This window comes from Phaethon lepturus, unplaced genomic scaffold, assembly GCF_000687285.1.
Source record: "Phaethon lepturus isolate BGI_N335 unplaced genomic scaffold, ASM68728v1 scaffold1445, whole genome shotgun sequence".
Taxonomy (NCBI): Eukaryota; Metazoa; Chordata; class Aves; order Phaethontiformes; family Phaethontidae; genus Phaethon; species Phaethon lepturus.
The window spans coordinates 24,068-44,189 of NW_010542673.1; the positions used below are offsets into that span (position 1 = coordinate 24,068).

A 20,122-nucleotide genomic window follows, 5' to 3' on the forward strand; every position below is an offset into this window, starting at 1 on the left:
ACTGCTAAGCCAGCAGAAGGAGGGAGTCCTGAGGCAGGCAGGGGTGGTGGGGATGGTACTCCTGCCATGGACATGGGAGTGGCAAGGGAAGGGCCATGTGCTCCAGTCAGGGGAGCAGCTGGTTCAGTGGCTGGCAGTGATGGGGGAATGCTACACATGGGCTCAGGGGGCAAAGAAGGGGGATGTTCGCTACAAGTCACATCTACAGTACTTAGAGGCTGATGGGTAGCTGGCATTTCAGTCTCTCCTTCAAATACAAGGGACAAATTAACTTTGGGTCCTGGAAGAGGTGACTGCGGCGTACTCTGTACTGATTGGCTTGCATCCAGTGGCACTGAGATTAGCTTCGGCGACAGAACTAAGGAGATTTCAGAACAAAACGTGGGCTGTAGTTCTAGAGCTGGCAATATCTGAGTTGGCTCTTCACTTTTGCCCCTTTCTAAATGCGGTGGTGGGGGTAGTTGTGGCAGTGCATTGGCTGAAGGCATTATGTGTGTTAAATAATCCTCCGTTGGTGAGGTTTGTACAGATCTTGCTTGTGACACTGTCCTGGGTACAGTCTCTTCTCTGTTTGTTTGAAGAGTCACACTACTGAGTTCCCTGTAGACTGCATGCGTGTGCTCATTTTCCTGCTCCCTCCTAGCAGTCTGTACCTCTGCAGCAGGGAACTGTTTCTCTAGTTCTGCAATTTTGGTCCTCAGATCCTCAATAGTTTGCTCAAGTTGTTGGATGACACTGGCACGTTCCTCAGATTTCACCTCAAAATCACCCTTTGAAAGAAAATAAATAATAAGTACAAAAGAGATAACAGTCATCACTATGTTAAAAAAAAATAAATTTAGATCAAAACTATTGGTATTCCATAGGTTCAGAAATAAGCCAGTTATGACAAGAAGTATCATTTTGGCTAGCTACATCTTACAGTGGAAGAAGTTGGCTTAGGAAAATGACTTGCTTCAGTATGAAACTACTTTCATCAGTATGAGCATGATTTAGACTGTGATTACATTTGGTAAATCCAAAAATCAGCAGCAAACCCTCCCTCCCCCCACATACCCCGACCAAGAAAACACAACCAGCCGCTGAGCACAGGTACTGCAAGCATTTCTGTACACATGGATATGCAGATATGTTGGTGGGAAGGGCACTCCATTACTTTAATTCTGTTAAGTGAAAATATGTTAAGTGTTTCTTCAAAGGGATGCACTGTGCATAACAGACTCAACACACTACTGACCACTGGGTTTCAATATACACCCTAACGATACAACACAGATTGGGAATGAGGAGCATAACAAACCTGCACTTGTCAAAAACAGCTAATCTCAGAACAGAATAATTATGCTTTTCTCCAGCCAGCATGCTTGGGAGGGAAAAGAGGTAAGACAAAACTAAGGGAAAACTTTCCTCCCACCCAAAATTTGAAACTCCTCTGCCAAGTGACAGACTGTGAGTGAGTTACGTTAGAAAAGCTTCCTGTCTGGAATGGTTGTTCTGTATTTGACAGTTTCCATATTTTTTATATCTCTCTGAAGCATCTGATACTGCCTGCTGTAGAGTGAATAGAGGAACCATTAACTTCAAATGACACAGTAATTCTTACATTTTTAAATAAATAGCAGTAACAAACTGTACTAAAGTTAATGAGTATGTGCTTTTATCAAAAGGTACCAAAAGAAGCAACCTAGTCCGAAAATAGCCATTTGTGCTTATTCAGGAAAGCTGAACAGGAGATAGAACAGGCATGACATTACAGCACAAGATCTTTTAATAAAGAACTTACTTTCTAGTTGCATGTATTTACTTCTTAGTACTTTTTTTTTCTTTAAATTTGGAATTTTGGTCAGCACTTCAAGCATATAGTTGAATTAAGTTTGTCATGCAACAGGTTTCCCAAGTGGTTACAACAAAACAGTTATTTAGTGCCTTGTTCCCTTTTATAAAATCATACGCTTCATGGATGAGACTGTAGGCTTACTCCATAGGAAATCTTTCAAATATTCTTTTTTTTTTTTTTTTACAGGTTTTGTAAAGAAGCCTACAAATAAACATACAATAACTGACATACTAATTGCCTTGATTTGTTTCAGGAAGATGATATTTTTCATCTCATCCTTTGACACATGAAACATTTAAAAGTCATTTTTCTTTCTGAAAAATGAAGTTGTAACTTCCAGCTGGGGATTATTAATAAAATATATGTTCATTAATACTTAAGAAATTATTTTCTGTACAGAATTGGTTTTCAAACGTAAAATTTCAATTTTGTGTTTATCTTGGAGTTTCCCAGCTGTCCTAAAGCAATTCCAGAACTAAAACAGCAACTACCACATTTCAACCAAATATTGTTTGATTTTGAAACACCTTTATCAAAACTTAAACACCCCAACATTTTTTGAACTTTCTGGAACCGCAGTTTGAGCTGAAAGTTGTGGATGACAACAAGGTCTCCCTATCAAACTTTGAAGAGAGATGTAAAACAGAGAAAGGAACATCAAAAAAGTTTTTCAATGAATAATGAAGGAATGAACACAGCAGACATATTAACAAATGGTATTATAACAAGGAAAAAAGGCTGGAAAAGTGAAAAAGACATTTCCATTACAGACTATTCATGGTGTTTCAATCCACTCAGTTTTCTTTAATAACTCAATACTTCGCAGCAGCAACAATTTTGTTGAAGAACTTCATTATAAAGGAGAAAGAGAATATCTTGTTACCCCTTTGTTTCATCTGCTCTTATCCCCCTACTAGTCACCTGCAAATACAATAATAATGCCTATCAGTTCTTCAAAAGGCAACATTATCAAAGGAAATGTGTTCCTAGGATTATTAAGGCCACACACCACTTTTCAGTTATTTGAGAACAAATCCAGATTCCCCATTCTGTAACTCTCCTAAGCTCCCATTTTATACTGTAAGAACACTCCACCAAGGATTTTATGACAGATACAGCTTGCCAATTCTATCTGAATCAGAAAATTAATTTCTGCCACAAAAAACCTGAAGCCAACATTATTAGACACAATATTAAATGGTTCTGAAGAGATTTGCCTTAAAGACAGCTGATATCAGAACAGTTCACCATTTTAAAAATTCGTTTACTCAGGAGATTGGATTCAACTTTTCACAAGAAAAAGATGTAATCTTTGAACTCTGAAATTCTACCTGTACTACAGAAAAAAATCTACAATTCACTGTTTTACAAGAGAATTTACTCTGCAGATCATGAAATTTCTCTCAAGAGAAGAAGGATTTTTTTAAAGTTTAAAAAAATGGGCAATCAAGTGAGATGATTAAGCAATTCAGACAAGAAATAAAAATGCATTGATGGATTAAAGTGACTTTTTAACCTATGCTCTATGAAACAATTTGTCTGCTGTCCTTGAGACACAGCGGTTCAAACAACCTTGTGATTTGCTATTTTGTTATTACCCTAGAATCAATAATATATACAGGATTTCACAGAAACAGAATATTATGAACAAACAAGACTTTGCTGTGAATGCAGAGATATTTATGCAGAGAAAATGACATACTTTAAATTTATTTGGTTTTAAAAAAAAACCAAAACCAAAACAAAGCCCCAGTATTTATATGCCTAAGTAATTATTTTAGATTAATAGAGATGTTTTTCATTTTGACTTTTAAGATGCCCTCAGACTAGTTTAATTAGAAATCCACCTTTCCCCTAGCAAGAAGTTTGGAGATCTAGGGCTCTATCAAAGAAACATAAGCTACAGCAAGTTTCCACTATCCTCAACAAGGAAGGAAGTTTTATATATATAAAAGTTCAATTAGAAATGAAAATTAGACAGTTTTCTTAGACAAATAAGCAAGGGAAGACTTAATTTTTCACACATGTCAAGATTTTCAAAAGCTTTTGACCAGAACCAGAAGACCCAGATAAAAAAAATACACATCATGAAAAGAAGATTCATTTTTAATCCAAAGGACAATTCCACAGCAGAAACCTACAGGATTTAAAAGAGATATGAGGGAACTCTGTCTTGCCTAGAGTTCTTACCCAGGACCCAGGTACTGTGGAACAGTCTTCTTTCTGTAAAGAAAGAAAGAAAGGTGGAAGCATAAGCCTTGCTTTACCCAGGTGACTTGAGCGTGAAAGATGTGAGCAGGAAAAAAAATTCCAGAGGTGTATGGCTATAGAATGGTGCCCACTGTTTCTCAAACAGGTTGTACATGTTCCATGTGCAGTGAGTTGGATGTTTAACCTGGGACTGCTGGACTGACTGTGTTTGTGTTGCGCTGATAGTCTTGTGTGTGCAGAATATCCAACTGATCTGGGAATACTGGCTTTACTGTATAAAGGCTGTACATTTGGATCTGCACATGCACCAAAAGCCCATACATTACATCCAATTCATTCCAATGTTGTCATGTTTTCCACAGGTGCACATCAGATGTCCAGCATAAAGCTGATCTATATAGATAGAACACACCCAGGATCTTCAAACATGTAAAAGCTCAGATTGTAGCTACCTTCTCTGCTGAGTCTGAAGTCCTAAATTCTCAGATGAGTGACTGAAACCTACAGACACCTCTATAACTAAATTTCAAGGCAGAAAAAACCCCACATATCTGTGAAATTTAGCCCTAGACTTTATCTATATATGCAGCACACGTATATATGTGTATCTGTATTATATATTTATCTATATCTATCTCAACTTGCATTCACTTTATATGTTTTATGAACAGCTGTAATGTGTTTTTTTCTCTTGAAAATAACTATACTGGCAGTTCTTAAAGGTAATTTTGAATATTTGAAAATTAAAGACACATTACAGTTTAGTTGTAGAAGTTAATGTCTTATATTATTACAAGCCAACAAGTTGCATCAGCAGTTTGATAATTCAGCAATTTGTCACTTAGTGTCATGAAATTTCCTCCCTGAGTGGAATTCATATTTAGATGATAAGATTATAGTTCTTGTTTTTTCTTTCCAAAACATTAACCTTTTCGTTTCTCTACATCAGAATTCATGATTCAGAGTATATGCTGCTACCTGATTGCAAATACGCACAGGAATAGAAGCATACAGTTAAGCAGGACTAAGATAGCAAAATAAAAGACCCCTCAGGTCTTCCAGTAAGTCAACACCTGGTGGTACTGGCAACATCCAGTTACTTGCAAGGATGCTCTTTCCACCTGCTCTGTTAATAAATGACTCTTTTCTACATGAAGTGGAAAATTTTCGAGCACGCATGCTCACTGAATGGCACAAAGTAGTGCCACAGTAAGAATTTAATTCAGAAAAATGTGATCTCTATTCAGGTTTCTCTTATTAAAGCTGTCTCATTTTCAAAGCTGCTTCTTGCAACTGCAGATCAACCTTAAGAACAGGAGACACAACATTTTAACAGGCATTTTCAGTGCTACAACTGTCAAATAAGAAGTATTGATATACACTTGATTTGCATTCAAAGAATATAGCATCCATCTAATTAATTCTCACATTTCACTTCATCAAAGCCCATTGCAGCATTTTAGTTTTACAGTAGTAGAAGTTGAGGAAAAGCTGGCAAACTTGCCAATGGCATTAGTGAGAACTGCTGCAGGAGTAGAATTAGTATTGAATACTTGTTTCTTCCTCAGACTAAGAGAACAAATCTGTTTTGAGAAGCTTTCATTACACTGAAGGTGCATGTATGGGGATTAAGGAGATACGTTATCACCATAGTTTAAGCTATGTTCCATGTTTCTCCCTAGACACACAAACAAACGTGATGCACAGCTCTCCAAGATAGTACTGAACAAGCAAGCTCTGGAATAGAACTGGACTAATGCACTTCCCTGCCTGAAGTGATAAGCCTTTTTCGGTGGATGTGAGCTAACCTCCCCCACAGTGACACACTGCAACAGATGGATTACACAAGCCTGCACTGTGCTGGCATTGGGACAATTTAGCTCTTCCTAAGCTAATGAGCTAGGACATGTCTAATCAACCAAGAGGTTATGTCATAACCAATCATGGGTGACCAAAAAAAAATTACACGCAGAAATCAGTAATTATTGTAATTCGAATAGTTCACAGAATCATAGAATAGTCTGGGTTGGAAGAGACCTTGAAAGGTCATCTCATCCAACCCCCCTGCAATGAGCAGGGACATCTTCAACTAGATCAGGCTGCTCAGAGCCCCATTGAGCTTGGCCTTGAATGTTTCCAGGGATGGGGCATCTACCATCTCTGGGAAACCTGTGCAAGGGTTTCACCACCCTCAGTGTGAAAAATTTCTTCCTTACATCTGGTCTAAATCTGCCCTCTTTTAGTTTAAAACAATTACCCCTTGTCCCGTTGCAACAGGCCCTGCTAAAAAGCTTGCTCCCATCTTTCTGAGAAGCCCCCTTCAAGTACTGCAAGAAGGTCTCCCTGGAGCCTTCTCTTCTCCATTCTGAACAACCCCAGCTCTCTCAGCCTGTCTTCATCGGAGAGGTGCTCCATCCCTCTGATCACTTTTGTGGCCCTCCTCTGGACATGCTCCAAGAGGTCCATGTCTTTCCTGTGCTGAGGGCTCCAGAGCTGGATGCGGGACTCCAGGTGGGGTCTCACCAGAGCGGAGTAGAGGGGCAGAATCACCTCCCTTGACCTGCTGGTCAAGCTTCTTTTGATATAGCCCAGGCTATGGTTGGCCCTCTGTGCTGTGAATGCACATTGCTGGCTCATGTCCAGCTTTTCATCCACCAGTACCACCAAGTCCTTCTCAGAAAGGGTCCTCTCAATCCCTTCATCGCCCAGCCTGTATTGATAGTGGGGGTTGCCCTGACCCACATGCAGTACCCTGCACTTGGCCTTGTTGAACCTCATGAGGTTCACACAGGCCTATTCCTCAAGCTTGCCCAGGTCCCTCTGGACGGCATCGTGTCCCTCAGGCGTGTCAACCGCACCACTCAGCTTGGTATCATCTGTAAGCTTGCTGAGGGTGCTCTCGATCCCACTATGTCATTGAAGAAGTTCAAATAAACAAACATAGGATCAGCAAGGAGCATGGACCTTTGAAGAAAGATGCATGCATTACAAATGCCAACTTCGAAAGATGCAAGTCAGATGAAAACAGTTTTTCAGATTGAGTTTCTTGAAGCTTCTGAATTGCTTATCCTTGGAGTAAGTGCATTTCAGAGGATAAGATCCCAGTTCTTTATAGTTTCCATTTAGTAAATAATAAAAAACAAAACAACCCAAACACCCAACTTGAGATGCAAAGATTGAAAGTTTTCTCCCTGTAAGACTCTTAACTGAGCTGAAATACAACCTTAGGTTATCCACAAATTCTGCTACAATAGGAACCTCGAAAGGTTTTTGTAGACTACAGAAAAGACAAGATAAAATCTCACAGAACCACTGACCACCCTAGGAGCTACACAGCAGTCAAGTATAATTACTGTTGTCTTACATAATATTACTTTTAGCCTGCACAAATGGCATTTTTCAGCCCAATTGCCCAGAAAGTTTTAGACCTGCTTTATTAAAAAAACCAAACGCAATCAACCAAAAAACCAACACCCTACCCCCCTCAAGTCTTTAAGGTTTCTCTCCTAGCATATATAAGATAACCTTATTAGAAAAGCATGAAATGGTACAACAGTAAACAATAAAGACTTCAAAAAAGGCTTACCCCTCCATATATCTTCATTTAGCCCAGAAACTGCTTTAACTGTTCTGTCACTCACCCAGTGTAAAACTACTATGTAAATGAGAATAGGCATAGAAAGAAAAGAGGAAAAAAAATAAAAGATGTTCAACTTCATTAATTTTAATTTAACTTTACTTTGCTTATTTCTGGTGTCTTTTTAGGTGTTCTGCTGTTGAACTCAAAGAGACTGCTAGAGTAGAATCAGCTGCACTGGGGTCTTTCAGCAGATGAAGAGAGAACTAAAGTCTAGCCACCTATGCCAGCAACCCAATAAATAACAAGTACCTTAAGAATCACAGATTTCCTTAAAAGTTGGGATAAAAACTGTTCTGGATTTATTGTCTGCTCAATATTTAGGTTGTTTATTGAAATTACTATCACATGATGAATCACTTCTTTCTTCTATCACTTGTGTTTGTCCTAAAGTATTTTAGCTATGAGACTAAAAGGTTTGAGTAGTTTTCCTATGTATCCAGGCCAAGGCAACCATCCATCTCATTCTGTTAAAACAGAAAATAAAATCTGGCATACCTTGAACATTACTATATTGGCATACTAGAGAACTTTTTCACACTAGGCATTTTCTTGACTTTTTGATTCAACTTGAGATTGACCAGCAACCTGGGAAGTAGTCACTGTGTAAACTAACTCATTCTGTTATTATTTCTGTGTTCTTTGTATACAGAAACTATACTAGCTTTTAGGCTAGAAAAAACAGTAAGGATTCTATTGCCCAAAATGTGAACATTAATAATCTAAATTTGAAGGACTCAGAATGCCTTTAATTTCTTCTCCTGACAGTCCAGTACTGGAGATCAAAAAAGGTGATGATTTTCCAGGTGAACTTTACCATATCCTGATAAGTAACTGTCCAGAGTATGATAGTTCTACATAGTACTTGCCCTTTTTATCCAAGAGTTCAGCCAGACCGCAAAATGGGAGGTTCACATGTTGCTTTTGTTTCAGGCTTCCAGCAGGGAATAAGCAGCAAAAAATATCCACAGTAAGAATAAATCTTTGTAGAAAGGGATGAACAGTCTTCACTACCCTGAAATATGAGCCTATTACTCATGACAGAAAAAGTTTGGAGAAATGGAATCACAGTCTTCACAAATGTATCCACGAACAGGCTGAAGGCAGGGGGCTGGAGGTCTATCAGCTTCTCTAACTTTTTGAAAGTGTGAAGGCTATATTAAAAGCAAAGCTGTATCATTTTTTGAGAGAGAACATTAAATAAAATCAATCGCAATAAAATCATCAAAGAGGAGCTTTACGTTTTGAGAGGTTAAGTAAACACTTTTTGGTATGATGGACATCAGAAAAAAATCATTTGTCTCTTCAGGAGAAGTTGAATAATGAAAACAAAGAAAGTAATTAAACATTCAGGAATAAGTTAATTTTTATCAGTAGTTTTGGGCTTTGAATATACCTATTGGCATCTTCTCTAAAGGAAAAACAAGAAGAAAAACATGCATTAAAAATACAGAAAAGAAAAAATTGATCTTACTGGTTTTACTCATACCAACTAAAAATGGACAACCTAGTGATAACTATCTTTTGATCTGATTGTAAGTAGAAGTTAAACTACTTAGTCTGGTTTGTATCCAAAGGATGAAAATTCTTCTCAGCTTTACGTTTAAGTTCTCATTCAAGTACGGCAATACACCATGGTTATGGTTGCTTGTTTTTTGGTTTATTGGTTTTGTTTTGGTTTTTTTTTTTTAATTTGGGATATTTCAAAGTTAAAGAAATATTAATTTTTACTAAGAAAAACATTTCTTATATCTCTTCAACACACAGGGTCCTATGGAAATTCTCAGCAACTACACCACTGTAAAGTAGCACCTGATCTTTAATGCTGAAAGAAATAAAAGAAGAATTTAATCTTTAGAACATGGCTCACTTTTGACTGGATAAGGTCTCTCAAATAGGTTAAGCCAACATGACAAATGAGATCAGTCTGTCCTGCTAGGAATATCACAAGAAGAAATTTTTTTCAGTGACCAGATATTCTTTGGAGACACATTTTATGGAACGTGCATCTGTATGTGTGTGTATATACATATATGCACACACATACACACAAATGTATAAATGTTCCATGCTGTTCTTTTGTATTTAATATGATTTCTTCACCTGTTCTCTTCAATTCACTTTCTGTGGGGTTCTTTTAAAAAAAGATTGGAAGGTAGGTAAATACTAAAGTACCTAAAATATTCTATGTAATCCAAATGTAGTATGGTACTATTTAATATACAAAAACCTCTTTGTTTTCACTTCTCTCCAAAAGGTGAGTTAAATTTCATACAGAAATAATAAAAATTCCAATTTAAACCAAATTTTGGGAGAAGAGGAGTTTATAGATTTTAATCTGAAATAGGATTTCAGTTTTAGAGAGAATTTAAGGGGGAAGGGTAATATTTTAATAATTAATAAACATAGCTCTGCTATATATTTTGCTCTGACCAGGAATGCATAGATGGAATGAACACTCAGTTTACCTATTTTCATGAGTAAAAAGAGTGAGGAGTCAGAGGAGAAAATAGAAAACAATTTAAAATTCCTTTTTCAATAAGTGTATGCCTATCATGCATTTCTGTTCACTGCTCCCTCAGAGAAGTGACATCATTCTGCTAATATTTTACAAGCAGTTTATTGTAAAAGGCAAAAGAATCACACAGAGACAGAAAAGAGGTAATTCTTCCTGTCCAAGGTCTAACCCATACACTATTCATCTCTCGAGAAAGAAGAAAGTCTCTCACAATATAGCCAAGGACTTCAAGTATCATCAGGTAATCATCTGGTTAAATTAAATAAGTTTCTCAGTTTCACTCTCATTTCTCCTTGAAATGACAGCAAAAAGGGAAGTCTGCAAATCCTAAGTCAACTTCCATTGGATAGAATCTGCAAGCACACAGTTCAAGTATTATTATTGCCTGAATCTTAAGGTTGGCACTACTTTTCAAAGAGTTTGTACCTAAAATGACAAAAAAAGTCTGTTTGGTTGTGTCTAAGTATAAAGCATAGTCAAAATAGAAAATGCAGAATGCTTGTTATAATTGCAAGATGCAAAATTTATGTTATGCTCTGCCATATTCTCATAAAAGGTTGTGGTGTAGAAGTCGTGAAACCACTTGAACTTGACCAGCAGTTCCTTGAGAATTTTAATCAGTGCCTGTAAGTTCACAGCATTTGAATTAGGAGTAACTCACGGGCAATATACATGCTTTTAGAGCACACATTTTCATCTCCTTAAGCTGTTATCAAAACAACACATCAGAAACGTAGCAAGACTTATCATTTTACCACTGACTAGGCAAAGCAGGAAGTACATATTAGCACTACCACATAGCCATCCTTGGAGATGAGTAAAATCCTGAGAAAAACAAACAAACACCGCCTGCCCCCCCTCCCTCCCCAAGCTAGCCTTGCTTGGGGGAGGGTGCTGGTGGGGAGGGGATTGGACAGCATGACCTCTTAATGTCTATTCAGCCCTAAGTTACTCTATGATTTTTATGTTATTTCAGAGCTATAATTAAGGTAGCATGCCACGTATCAAAGAGGAAAAACAGAATAAAGAGCTTTTCAAATTGAAATGAGCATATAAGTAAAACTTCATCTTGACATCAAGAACACAGATTAGAACACAACAAATTTAGTCTCACCATGGCCAGGAGGAAGAGTGCAAAAATGTGCTATTTGTCACTCCACTGAAAACTATACCAATGTATTGTTCCTTTTAAAGAAGTAAACACTGCCTTCAAGCAAAACAACAGAAGTCAATCCAAGTATTGTGAAGTCTGGATATAATACAAAATACTAACATTTGTTCTGAGAATTAACTGCTTTTATTTTTCTACCACACAGGCTTGACATATTATACTCCTTTATTTTTATTTAAATATGGAGTCTATGATTTATATTCTATGCATTCAATTAATTGATAGAAATTATGCCATTTTTATCCTTTTTTAATGTCTCCCTCAGAACTGAATGATAAAAATTCAGGATTATGGTTGAAGAAATTAATTTCATATTCAACATACAATTGATCTCTTTATATGAATTCAGGAGTAAAACTTTTAAATTATCACTACAAAGACAGTCATCCAGCAGTCTTGTAGACCAAATTAAATGTGTTTCCTTCACTGATTTAAAACAAACTTAACAGTGACAGAATAGAACTTTCCAAACTTAATGTTTTGGGATATTTGTTACTATTTTTAGGACAGTTTTGTTATATTTGAGAGATGCTCCAGTTATTAAGCCTTGGTCAGATTAAAATACAGTAAATGTGCATACTTTTCACAGGTTAATTTATTAACCACCAGAAAGCCACCACTTTCTCACTTAAAAATCCTCACTGTAGGATATCTGCGGGAGCTCCGGGGGTGACCTACAAGAGCCTTACACAGTCTATTCAAAAATACTTAACTGCCATCTAGTGGCTGAGTAGGCTGACTTCTTTATGATGTCTTTCAGGCTCTCTAATTAAAACACTTCTTCCCTCATTCCTAGTATTTCTACTTGGGTTCTCATCCTGCCTTCAGGGCCTAAGAAATACCAACATTATGAGAAGTAGGTTAATCACAAAGTTTAACTATTAGTCATATAGGAAGAAGAACAGACTGGAAGAGACAATCTGTTTAAATTATATTGAGATGTCAACTCACTTCATATTTTAAAAAGTTTAATCAATGAATCTGTTACAGTTGTAGAACATGAAAAATATATTAGTGCTTATTAGGCTTTCTAAAAACAAACAAAAAAAACCTCAAAATGGCAGCACTGAAGAGTAAGTTCTAATATTAAGAATCAAAGACAGATTTCCATCAATAAAATTGGAAACTTCTGCATAAGAACTACATAAGAACATTTCATGAACATGAACATAAAAGAGTATACCTGATTTGCACTTATCATGTCCTGGAGTGAAGTTTGACAGAGATTAGACTCCCCTTTACTGCCCGAGCAAAATGCTCTGCACTTCAGCAGTTCCTATGACCCCAGCAGTGAATTCTTCTCCCAGGTTTCTATGATCTTGTTTCACACAAACTGTCTGTGCATTTTTGATGAAGCATAATTTATTCTCAAGATTAACAAGAAAACACTATCTGCCTACATATGCTTCCTGATACCCTCTTTAAGCTAAGATATCCCAATTCTAACATTACACATTGGACCTACATTTAGAACCTAAGTTCCTGTGCACGAAATATTGCAAGCCTGGCTTAATTTTTTTGCAAGACGAAGGTATAAATACATATTTATACCTTTTTGGTTTCTGAGATGGGGATATTCTGGCATGATGTTGCAGGAAGTTTACATTGATACAATTCTCCTTAAAACAATATATCCAATTCTACAGTTAGCTATAGTATTTACTTTGAAAAATGCAATAGGTACAGACTTCACTATCATTTCATTCATATGGAAAACTTGCAAAAAATTTGCTTCTTTCATACTTCTTTCCTTCCTCAATGTGACAACTGAATATAGGAGATCCTTGTGAATACGTCATACTTTTTTTTTTTTTTTACCCAAATGTGTGACTTTTTCCCCCCTACTGAAATCTAAGACTTTAGCAATCATACTTTTGTAAGAAAAGAATTGTCTTGGAAGAACTGTTCATTGCCTCCTTGAGCCTTCTCTTCCTCTCTACAAAAACTAATCCAGCAAGTAATGAAGGGAGTTACACATGTTTCCAGGATCACTGGGTCTTTCTGAATTAATATCTCAAGAAAGAACATCCAAAATGAAATACCGTAAAAAGAGCCACAGCCACAGAATGGTTTGGGAGCTCATAAAGGAAGAGTTACCAAGTTTACAGTTTGCCTCTACCCTGATGAAAACCATGTGATACCAAAACCAAACAGGTTTTAAAAATCCCTCTTTTTTATTTTATTATTTTTGTATGTGTAGCAGAATCACTTCACTATTTTAGAGAAATCTTACATTTACCTTCTTTATCTTACCTTCACCTGTAAAGAACCATCTTTCTGAAATTTTAAGAGAGACTTTTGAGCAGCATGCATGTTTCCACCACAAAGTCTAGCTGTGACATTTTATAATAATGAAAAGTAAATCACAAACCTGCCAATATTTTATATTTTCTAAATAGACTGATAATGTATTTATCTGTGAAAAGGATTTCACAACCTTTTTTCTTGTAATACTAAGTGTCAAAATTGGAACATTTCAAATGACACTAAGTTATTACCCTAAGGAGTTACAAGAATTTGTAGCTAAGCACTAGAGTAAGAAAAAAAACGTCCCCCTGAGAGAAGGGTTACAAGCGAAGTGTGGTAGTTAGAAATGCTCTAAAGAGACACTCCAAGAGTCAGACTTACAATGTTTTCAAAGTGGAAAGTATATTCAACATGGCAAAACATGTCCTGTAATTTAAGGTTTTTAAGCCTGGCATTGTTTCCCTATGGTATTGTTGGAAAGTGCACCGATAGATCATGCAACATAAATCTGTCTAGTGCCTGAGAACTGCCAAAATTTTGTCTGCTTGTTACTACCAGTTGAAGTACGTGGTGTTCCAAGAAGGCATATAATTTTGGTTGGGGGATTATTTGTCGGTTGAAATAGGGTGAACAAAACCAAAGTGAACAACTGAGCCGGAAATGTTACAGGCGTAAGAATTTTTTGAGGGCAAGCTTTTCCACTGTAAATATAGTTTAAATACTCACTGTAAGCTATTTCATAACCAAATGAACAGTCTGGCAAAACCTTATCTCCTAGGGCAGGACTACAGAGACCGGTCATCATCAATGGTGTGAAGCAGAATTCATTACATCTCGATGGTGGCCTTTACAAAAATGTAATGAGGGCTTTGTTTTTAAATTTGTGTGATACTCTGAATAGACACTCATCACATATGATAAAAAAAAAAGAAATTTAAAATATTTTCATAACAAGGTTTATAAGACAAAAGGAATTTAGGTGACTTCCAAACAACTTTAGGTTTTTGGTTCTGTGATGTCCCACTACTAAACAAAGTCTAGTTTTCATATACTCATTTTACAAATAAGATGCTTTCCCCGTCCCTCCCCCCATTTCTGCTAAGAATCTCTTTTTACCTACAGTGTAAATAAAATGAAAAAACCCTGAAAACTGAGTTAAAATGTTGGGAAAATTGCAAGGGTACCACAAAAGATCAGGGGTGCGAACCAGAAAGGAAATTGGCTCTCACACAAAAATACAGTTGTCAAAGCTGAACATCAGGTTTGAAGCTGGAGTTTCTAAATTAGGACATTATTTTAGGACATAAATTAGGACATAAATTTTTCTCTTCTTCCTTCACTAAAGAAGTTAGGCCTAACAAAGATTCCTCTGTTCATATTGTGAAGACTAAGCAGACATTGTTGCTCCTCTTCAGCATTTCAAAACCAAGACTTGAAATGGCTGCCAATTTTATTTCTGCTTACTAATTCCTGCACTAAAAGCAAGCACAAGTCCAGGCTCTCTTTTTTTAAAATGTGATTTTTAGAAATTAGCTATTTTGGGCTCAAAAGAGCAGTCTTAAAAACCTCACAAAATTATGCTGTAAAATATGAAGTATCAATATTTTTAGACAATGTATGTCTAACATCATAAAGGTAAGCAAATGGAGAAGATACATAAAAAAGCTCCTTCCAGTAGCAAGAAAGTGTAGAATCCAGGCTCCCTGTGTCTGTTACTTAGGCTTTTAATTTAGAATTATTCTGAATCTTTTAGTTAGCTGTTTATCATAAGTAAGATAAATTATCAGCATCATGTTACATTTACATTTGTTTCTATGTCAATATCAACCATCTCCAATTATTTTTATAGCATATGGAAAATGTCTTTTCCCAGGGAAGGGAAAGGGAAGAATCCTGTAAAGTAGACTTAGTTGATCAGTTTCAAGTTTTACTCTAGGGCTCTCTTCCTCTGTTATGTATCGAAAGAAAAGAGAAAAAAAAAATCACCTACTGGGCTAACTTCAGACAGTGCTTGCTTTCTTCAGAAATAAAAAGTATGGACAAGCTAGACAAAGAATATAAGAGGCTAGATCACTAATATAAACATTCCATAGTATTTCATCACTTTAGAAAAATACAAATGACACCAAGAATGATTGCAGTAAAGGATTTATCTACAAACAGGATGAAAAAAGTTAGTGTGACGATTCTACTTGCTAGATGTTTTTATGGATTGATATAGACAGATATTAATAGATAGGTAGGATGCACTCAACTGTTTGGGACTGTACAGAGATAGTTTGAACGCATGAAAACACTTTATCCACATACAGTTTCTCAAATTAAATAACTTCCACTCTGATTTTCAAATTAAACAAGAATGATGATGACATAATACAGCAAAACCTTGAGATGATTTTCTGTGAGGTGATCATGCATTCAAAACAGTTATTTCTGCTCTTCGCTGATGAATACTAGTACAGAATGAAAGAAGTTCACATTACTGTCATAAGAGATCAACACTGAGCAAGAGAGATGGCAATCTCTAACAACACTCGCAAATGCAATTCAGTAACTGGACAACATAATAGGCTAGTTTTAAAAATAACAAAAAACCACCAACCTGAAGTAAATGTTATTGGTTCAAGCAATCAAATAGTGCTTTAGCGCTGCTGGTTAAACTTCATTCTCATAGCAAAAGAATCTGTTTCTTTTAGGTAAAGTACCTAAACATTCATGAACCCATTTCCATTAATTACATTGCCAATAAAGAAGTCTTTTATATAGGTTGCTTCTTGTAATGAATTAAAATCCTAGAGGCAGACTAAATATGCTCCTTAAGTGCAATACCTTTACGGAAGTATGGGAAGTGTTTTTTTCACAAGAAATACTAGAAAGTATTGCTACTGAAACCTGGATGACTGAAATATAAAAATAACTTGGGAAGAATATTGAAATGTAAAATAATCTTGTGATATTATTTTAATTAATGGGCTCTAGTTTTTAAATGTTCTTAATTATGGAGGTAGAAGAATTCAGGTAAGTAACTAGAACTCCTTTAATGCTGTTTGGCTAGACAAAAGCTATAAAGGAACTATGCCTACTCTCCCCACACATGCTCATAAAATACTTGATTAAGCCTGCATTAAATTTGTAGATCTAATGATCATTAGCATGCATTTCACTAGTCATTCCTTATTTTCTCTCTCAAAAGCAAATCACTGATCATTTTCACAATTGTTTCTCAATGCAGTGATGCTTGAAGCATCCAGTCATTAACAAAACAAAAACAAGAACAACAAAACCAAAAAAGAATTCCACAAAAACCAAAACCTACTGGGGGGAGTTGGGGGGTTGGGGGAGGAAGTTATTAAGAACTTTTGGCCACTCCTTGTTCCAACCAAGATTTCAGGAAAACAGAACTTTGCCGCCTTCTTCATGACTTCCAGAACAATTGAATAGCCTTATTCACTAGTGAGATGCATCTGGTACCTGTGATCAAAGAGCTTTCACAGAAAATAGGCAAGTCTTTTGAGGAAACAAAATTTGAAGCTCCTCAAATCCACCAAATTGTACCACATTTAAAGAACAATATAACATGAATGGTGACATGTTAAAAAAAAAATAATTAAACAGTTTATGTTGAACAAGTCCAACCCAGACTCAGTCTCCACTGTAAGAGTATTACATTATCCCCTTTTGAGGTCCAGCGTTGCACCCTAAATCTGTTCGCCTACTGCCTATTAAGCCTCAGTGGAGAAACAGAAGAAATCTCTGGTACTGTTACTCACATGAACTTCTGTAGATTAGCTAATATAAGCAGATATTTTATTGCTGTTCCTTAGTAATGCCATCAGACCTCCAGAACCAACTGTTAACTTACTTCTGAGTGAAGTGAACAATAACATTTTACAAGAAACACCTTAGGTAGGCAGGAACCTTGAATCTCTGTACCTAGATATGCTATAGAGTAAGTATTTAAAAATCAAAATTTAGAACAAAAAACCACACTTCTGAATGTTTGCATTCAGAACATTCAATACCCAAAACTATTGCAAAATTGTCTGAAGTACTGCTTTTCCAATATTTTTACAAAATGATAGATAAAACACTTCTTTTAGAATCATACCTGTACCCGCTGAACATCTTCTATGCATTGTTTCTCTGTTTCTACGACAGTAGATTTCAACTCTGAATTTGAAAAGAAGATACAGAATTTAAAAGTTCTACATAAAAAAATCATTATCTTTCAAAATACACATTAAGAATTTCATGAAAAGAGAGTAGAGTTAAAAAGAAAACAGTGTTAACTGTCCCATTTTCCAAATTATCCATCTAAAATTAAATAAGCAGATTGTATGCATAAGGCCAGCCTGATCTCAATTTGCAATGTATTTATTATGATGCAACATTAAGTGTTATCATCTTAAATGTGTAGCACATAAAATTTGAAAGAAGTCCATTTTGATTGTCAAAATTTCTGATTCAAAGACAAATAGTTACTTATGGGTCTATTATATATATATTCCATAGAAGGTCAAAGAAGAGTTCTCAGGCTTGTTCTTCCCATCCATTCTCATTAACAAGTATTTCTGTCCTTAAAGTCTGTAGATTGTGTTTGTTCACAAAGGCCAAAAGAATCCATGAGCAGGATGATGACTGTTGGTGGCTATGTCGTCTTGTTCATATCCTCCTCTGGCCCTCCTCTGCCCTACCATCAAAATTTGAGATCTCAAATTTAGGACAGATAGTGATACAGATCTAAACTCACATTTTAAAAGTGTGCTTGAATGCAATCGGCCTCACTATTGCAAATACATATTGAGAAATCTCAGTTTCATCCAATCTTTATTCAGTCTACAGCATCTCAGCCTTACAAAGGGATGGTTTGTGACTGTACACTTTTACTGTGTACAGTCAAAGCTTCCTGGAACAGGGGACATTCAAGCTGAGGATACAAAACTAATTCTTCACCTTTGTACTGAATTCCATACCCTCTCTTTTAGGTATAGAACCAGCATTAATTTGACTTTTTGAATTTTGACCACATTACTCATTTACATTGAAAAATGAAACAGCAATACTTCATTCTTTTAGTATCTACTTCAATTATTTTGTACTTTGGAATAACTAATGAGAATCCTAATGAATATCTAAGCATTCCTTCATTTAATTACTGTCTTTAAATGGAGAAAAAAAATATTTGGCCCAGAACGATGGTTTTAAATGGAACTACAGATCTCCAACTATCAATGCAAAATAAAATAGCAGTGGGACTAAGAACTTCTCTCTGCATGTTTGACCTGGAAAATGGGCATAAAAACATACCACCACCCCCAACTGGATTCCCTTTCTTATTTTAAAACCTGGATAACAATTATTCTGTCTACAAATACTAGTTTTTGAGATCTCTGTTTTCATAAAAAACATTTCAATTTAAACCAAAGTACAAAAGAAGTTACATGAAAACCTTGATTATGTTAATATTTCAGTGAGATACATGCGCTGTACATTCCTGCATTGTTTCTACAGTGCTATATTTTGACTACCTACTGGATAAAAAGCAATAACAGATTTTGTGCTGGAAATGACACAAGCATGTAACAAACCAATACATGTTCAGGACCCTCAAGTCTTTCAGTAAGCCAATGCAGAGAATAACAAAGACCTATTTTTAATTTATTTATGGAAAAGAGAGAGAGTCTTGTAGTTAAAGTACAGGGCTTGAACTAAAAGCTTTGGTTTCCATTCTGGCCTTTCTACAGATTTCTTCTCTGACCTTAAACAACCTCTCTGTGCCTCAGTTTCCTTGCCTGATAGGGGATAACTAGGGGAAAAAAAAAAAAAACCAAACCCAAACCAAACCACCACTAGACAGTGCAAAGACCTCTAGCCAGCTTAGTAGCTACTGCTAAATGATGCCTCTTCAACTGGTCACAGCCTAATTTTGTACACAGGACAAAAGTAGAAATATTTTTCTAATACCTGCCCAGATAACATGTGTGTGTCACATCCTTGTATCTTTCAAGGATACCACTATACAGCAGGCAAATCTATTGACTATTTGCAGGAAGAGTGAAGCAGTGGTAGTATTTGGCCTCCTCAGAATTTTCTGACAATCCCAGCTGTTGGGAAATGAGACATACAAGGGGGAAGTTTCATTGCCACTGGCAGTTATGCTACAAGGCAACCCCTTGAAAATTAACAATCCTCAACCTTTTTTACTTTTTTAATTGTTTACTAAAACAGCATTTCAAGTCTCATCTGACAGAATTGTTTCTGGTCATAAAAAGCTGGATGAAGATAGGCTGTCCTTAGCAGGAAATAATTCATCATCTCTCATCTTGACAAGCTTTTAGTATGGATAAATCATGCCTTGTTGCTGACTTTCAGATAAGTCCATTTACTGAAGAAAATTCAGGATGCTATTAATTAATTGGACATTTGCTCCTCATTGTAACCAAAAGAACCCCACCAAAACCAGAGAATGATTATTTTCTGGTAAAAGCTATAGATGTCTCT

General features: G+C 36.1%; 1 protein-coding gene across 1 annotated transcript in view; it reads right to left on the reverse strand.

Moving 5' to 3' along the window:
* Positions 1-20,122, reverse strand: part of LOC104621584 (formin-2-like) — a gene marked incomplete at its 3' end in the record, with an annotated part of 76,732 nt that overhangs the window by 15,083 nt on the left and 41,527 nt on the right. Inside the window, 2 exon segments of the mRNA XM_010288106.1 lie at positions 212-770; positions 17,736-17,791. Of these exon segments, the coding sequence (XP_010286408.1) occupies positions 212-770; positions 17,736-17,791 (615 nt within the window).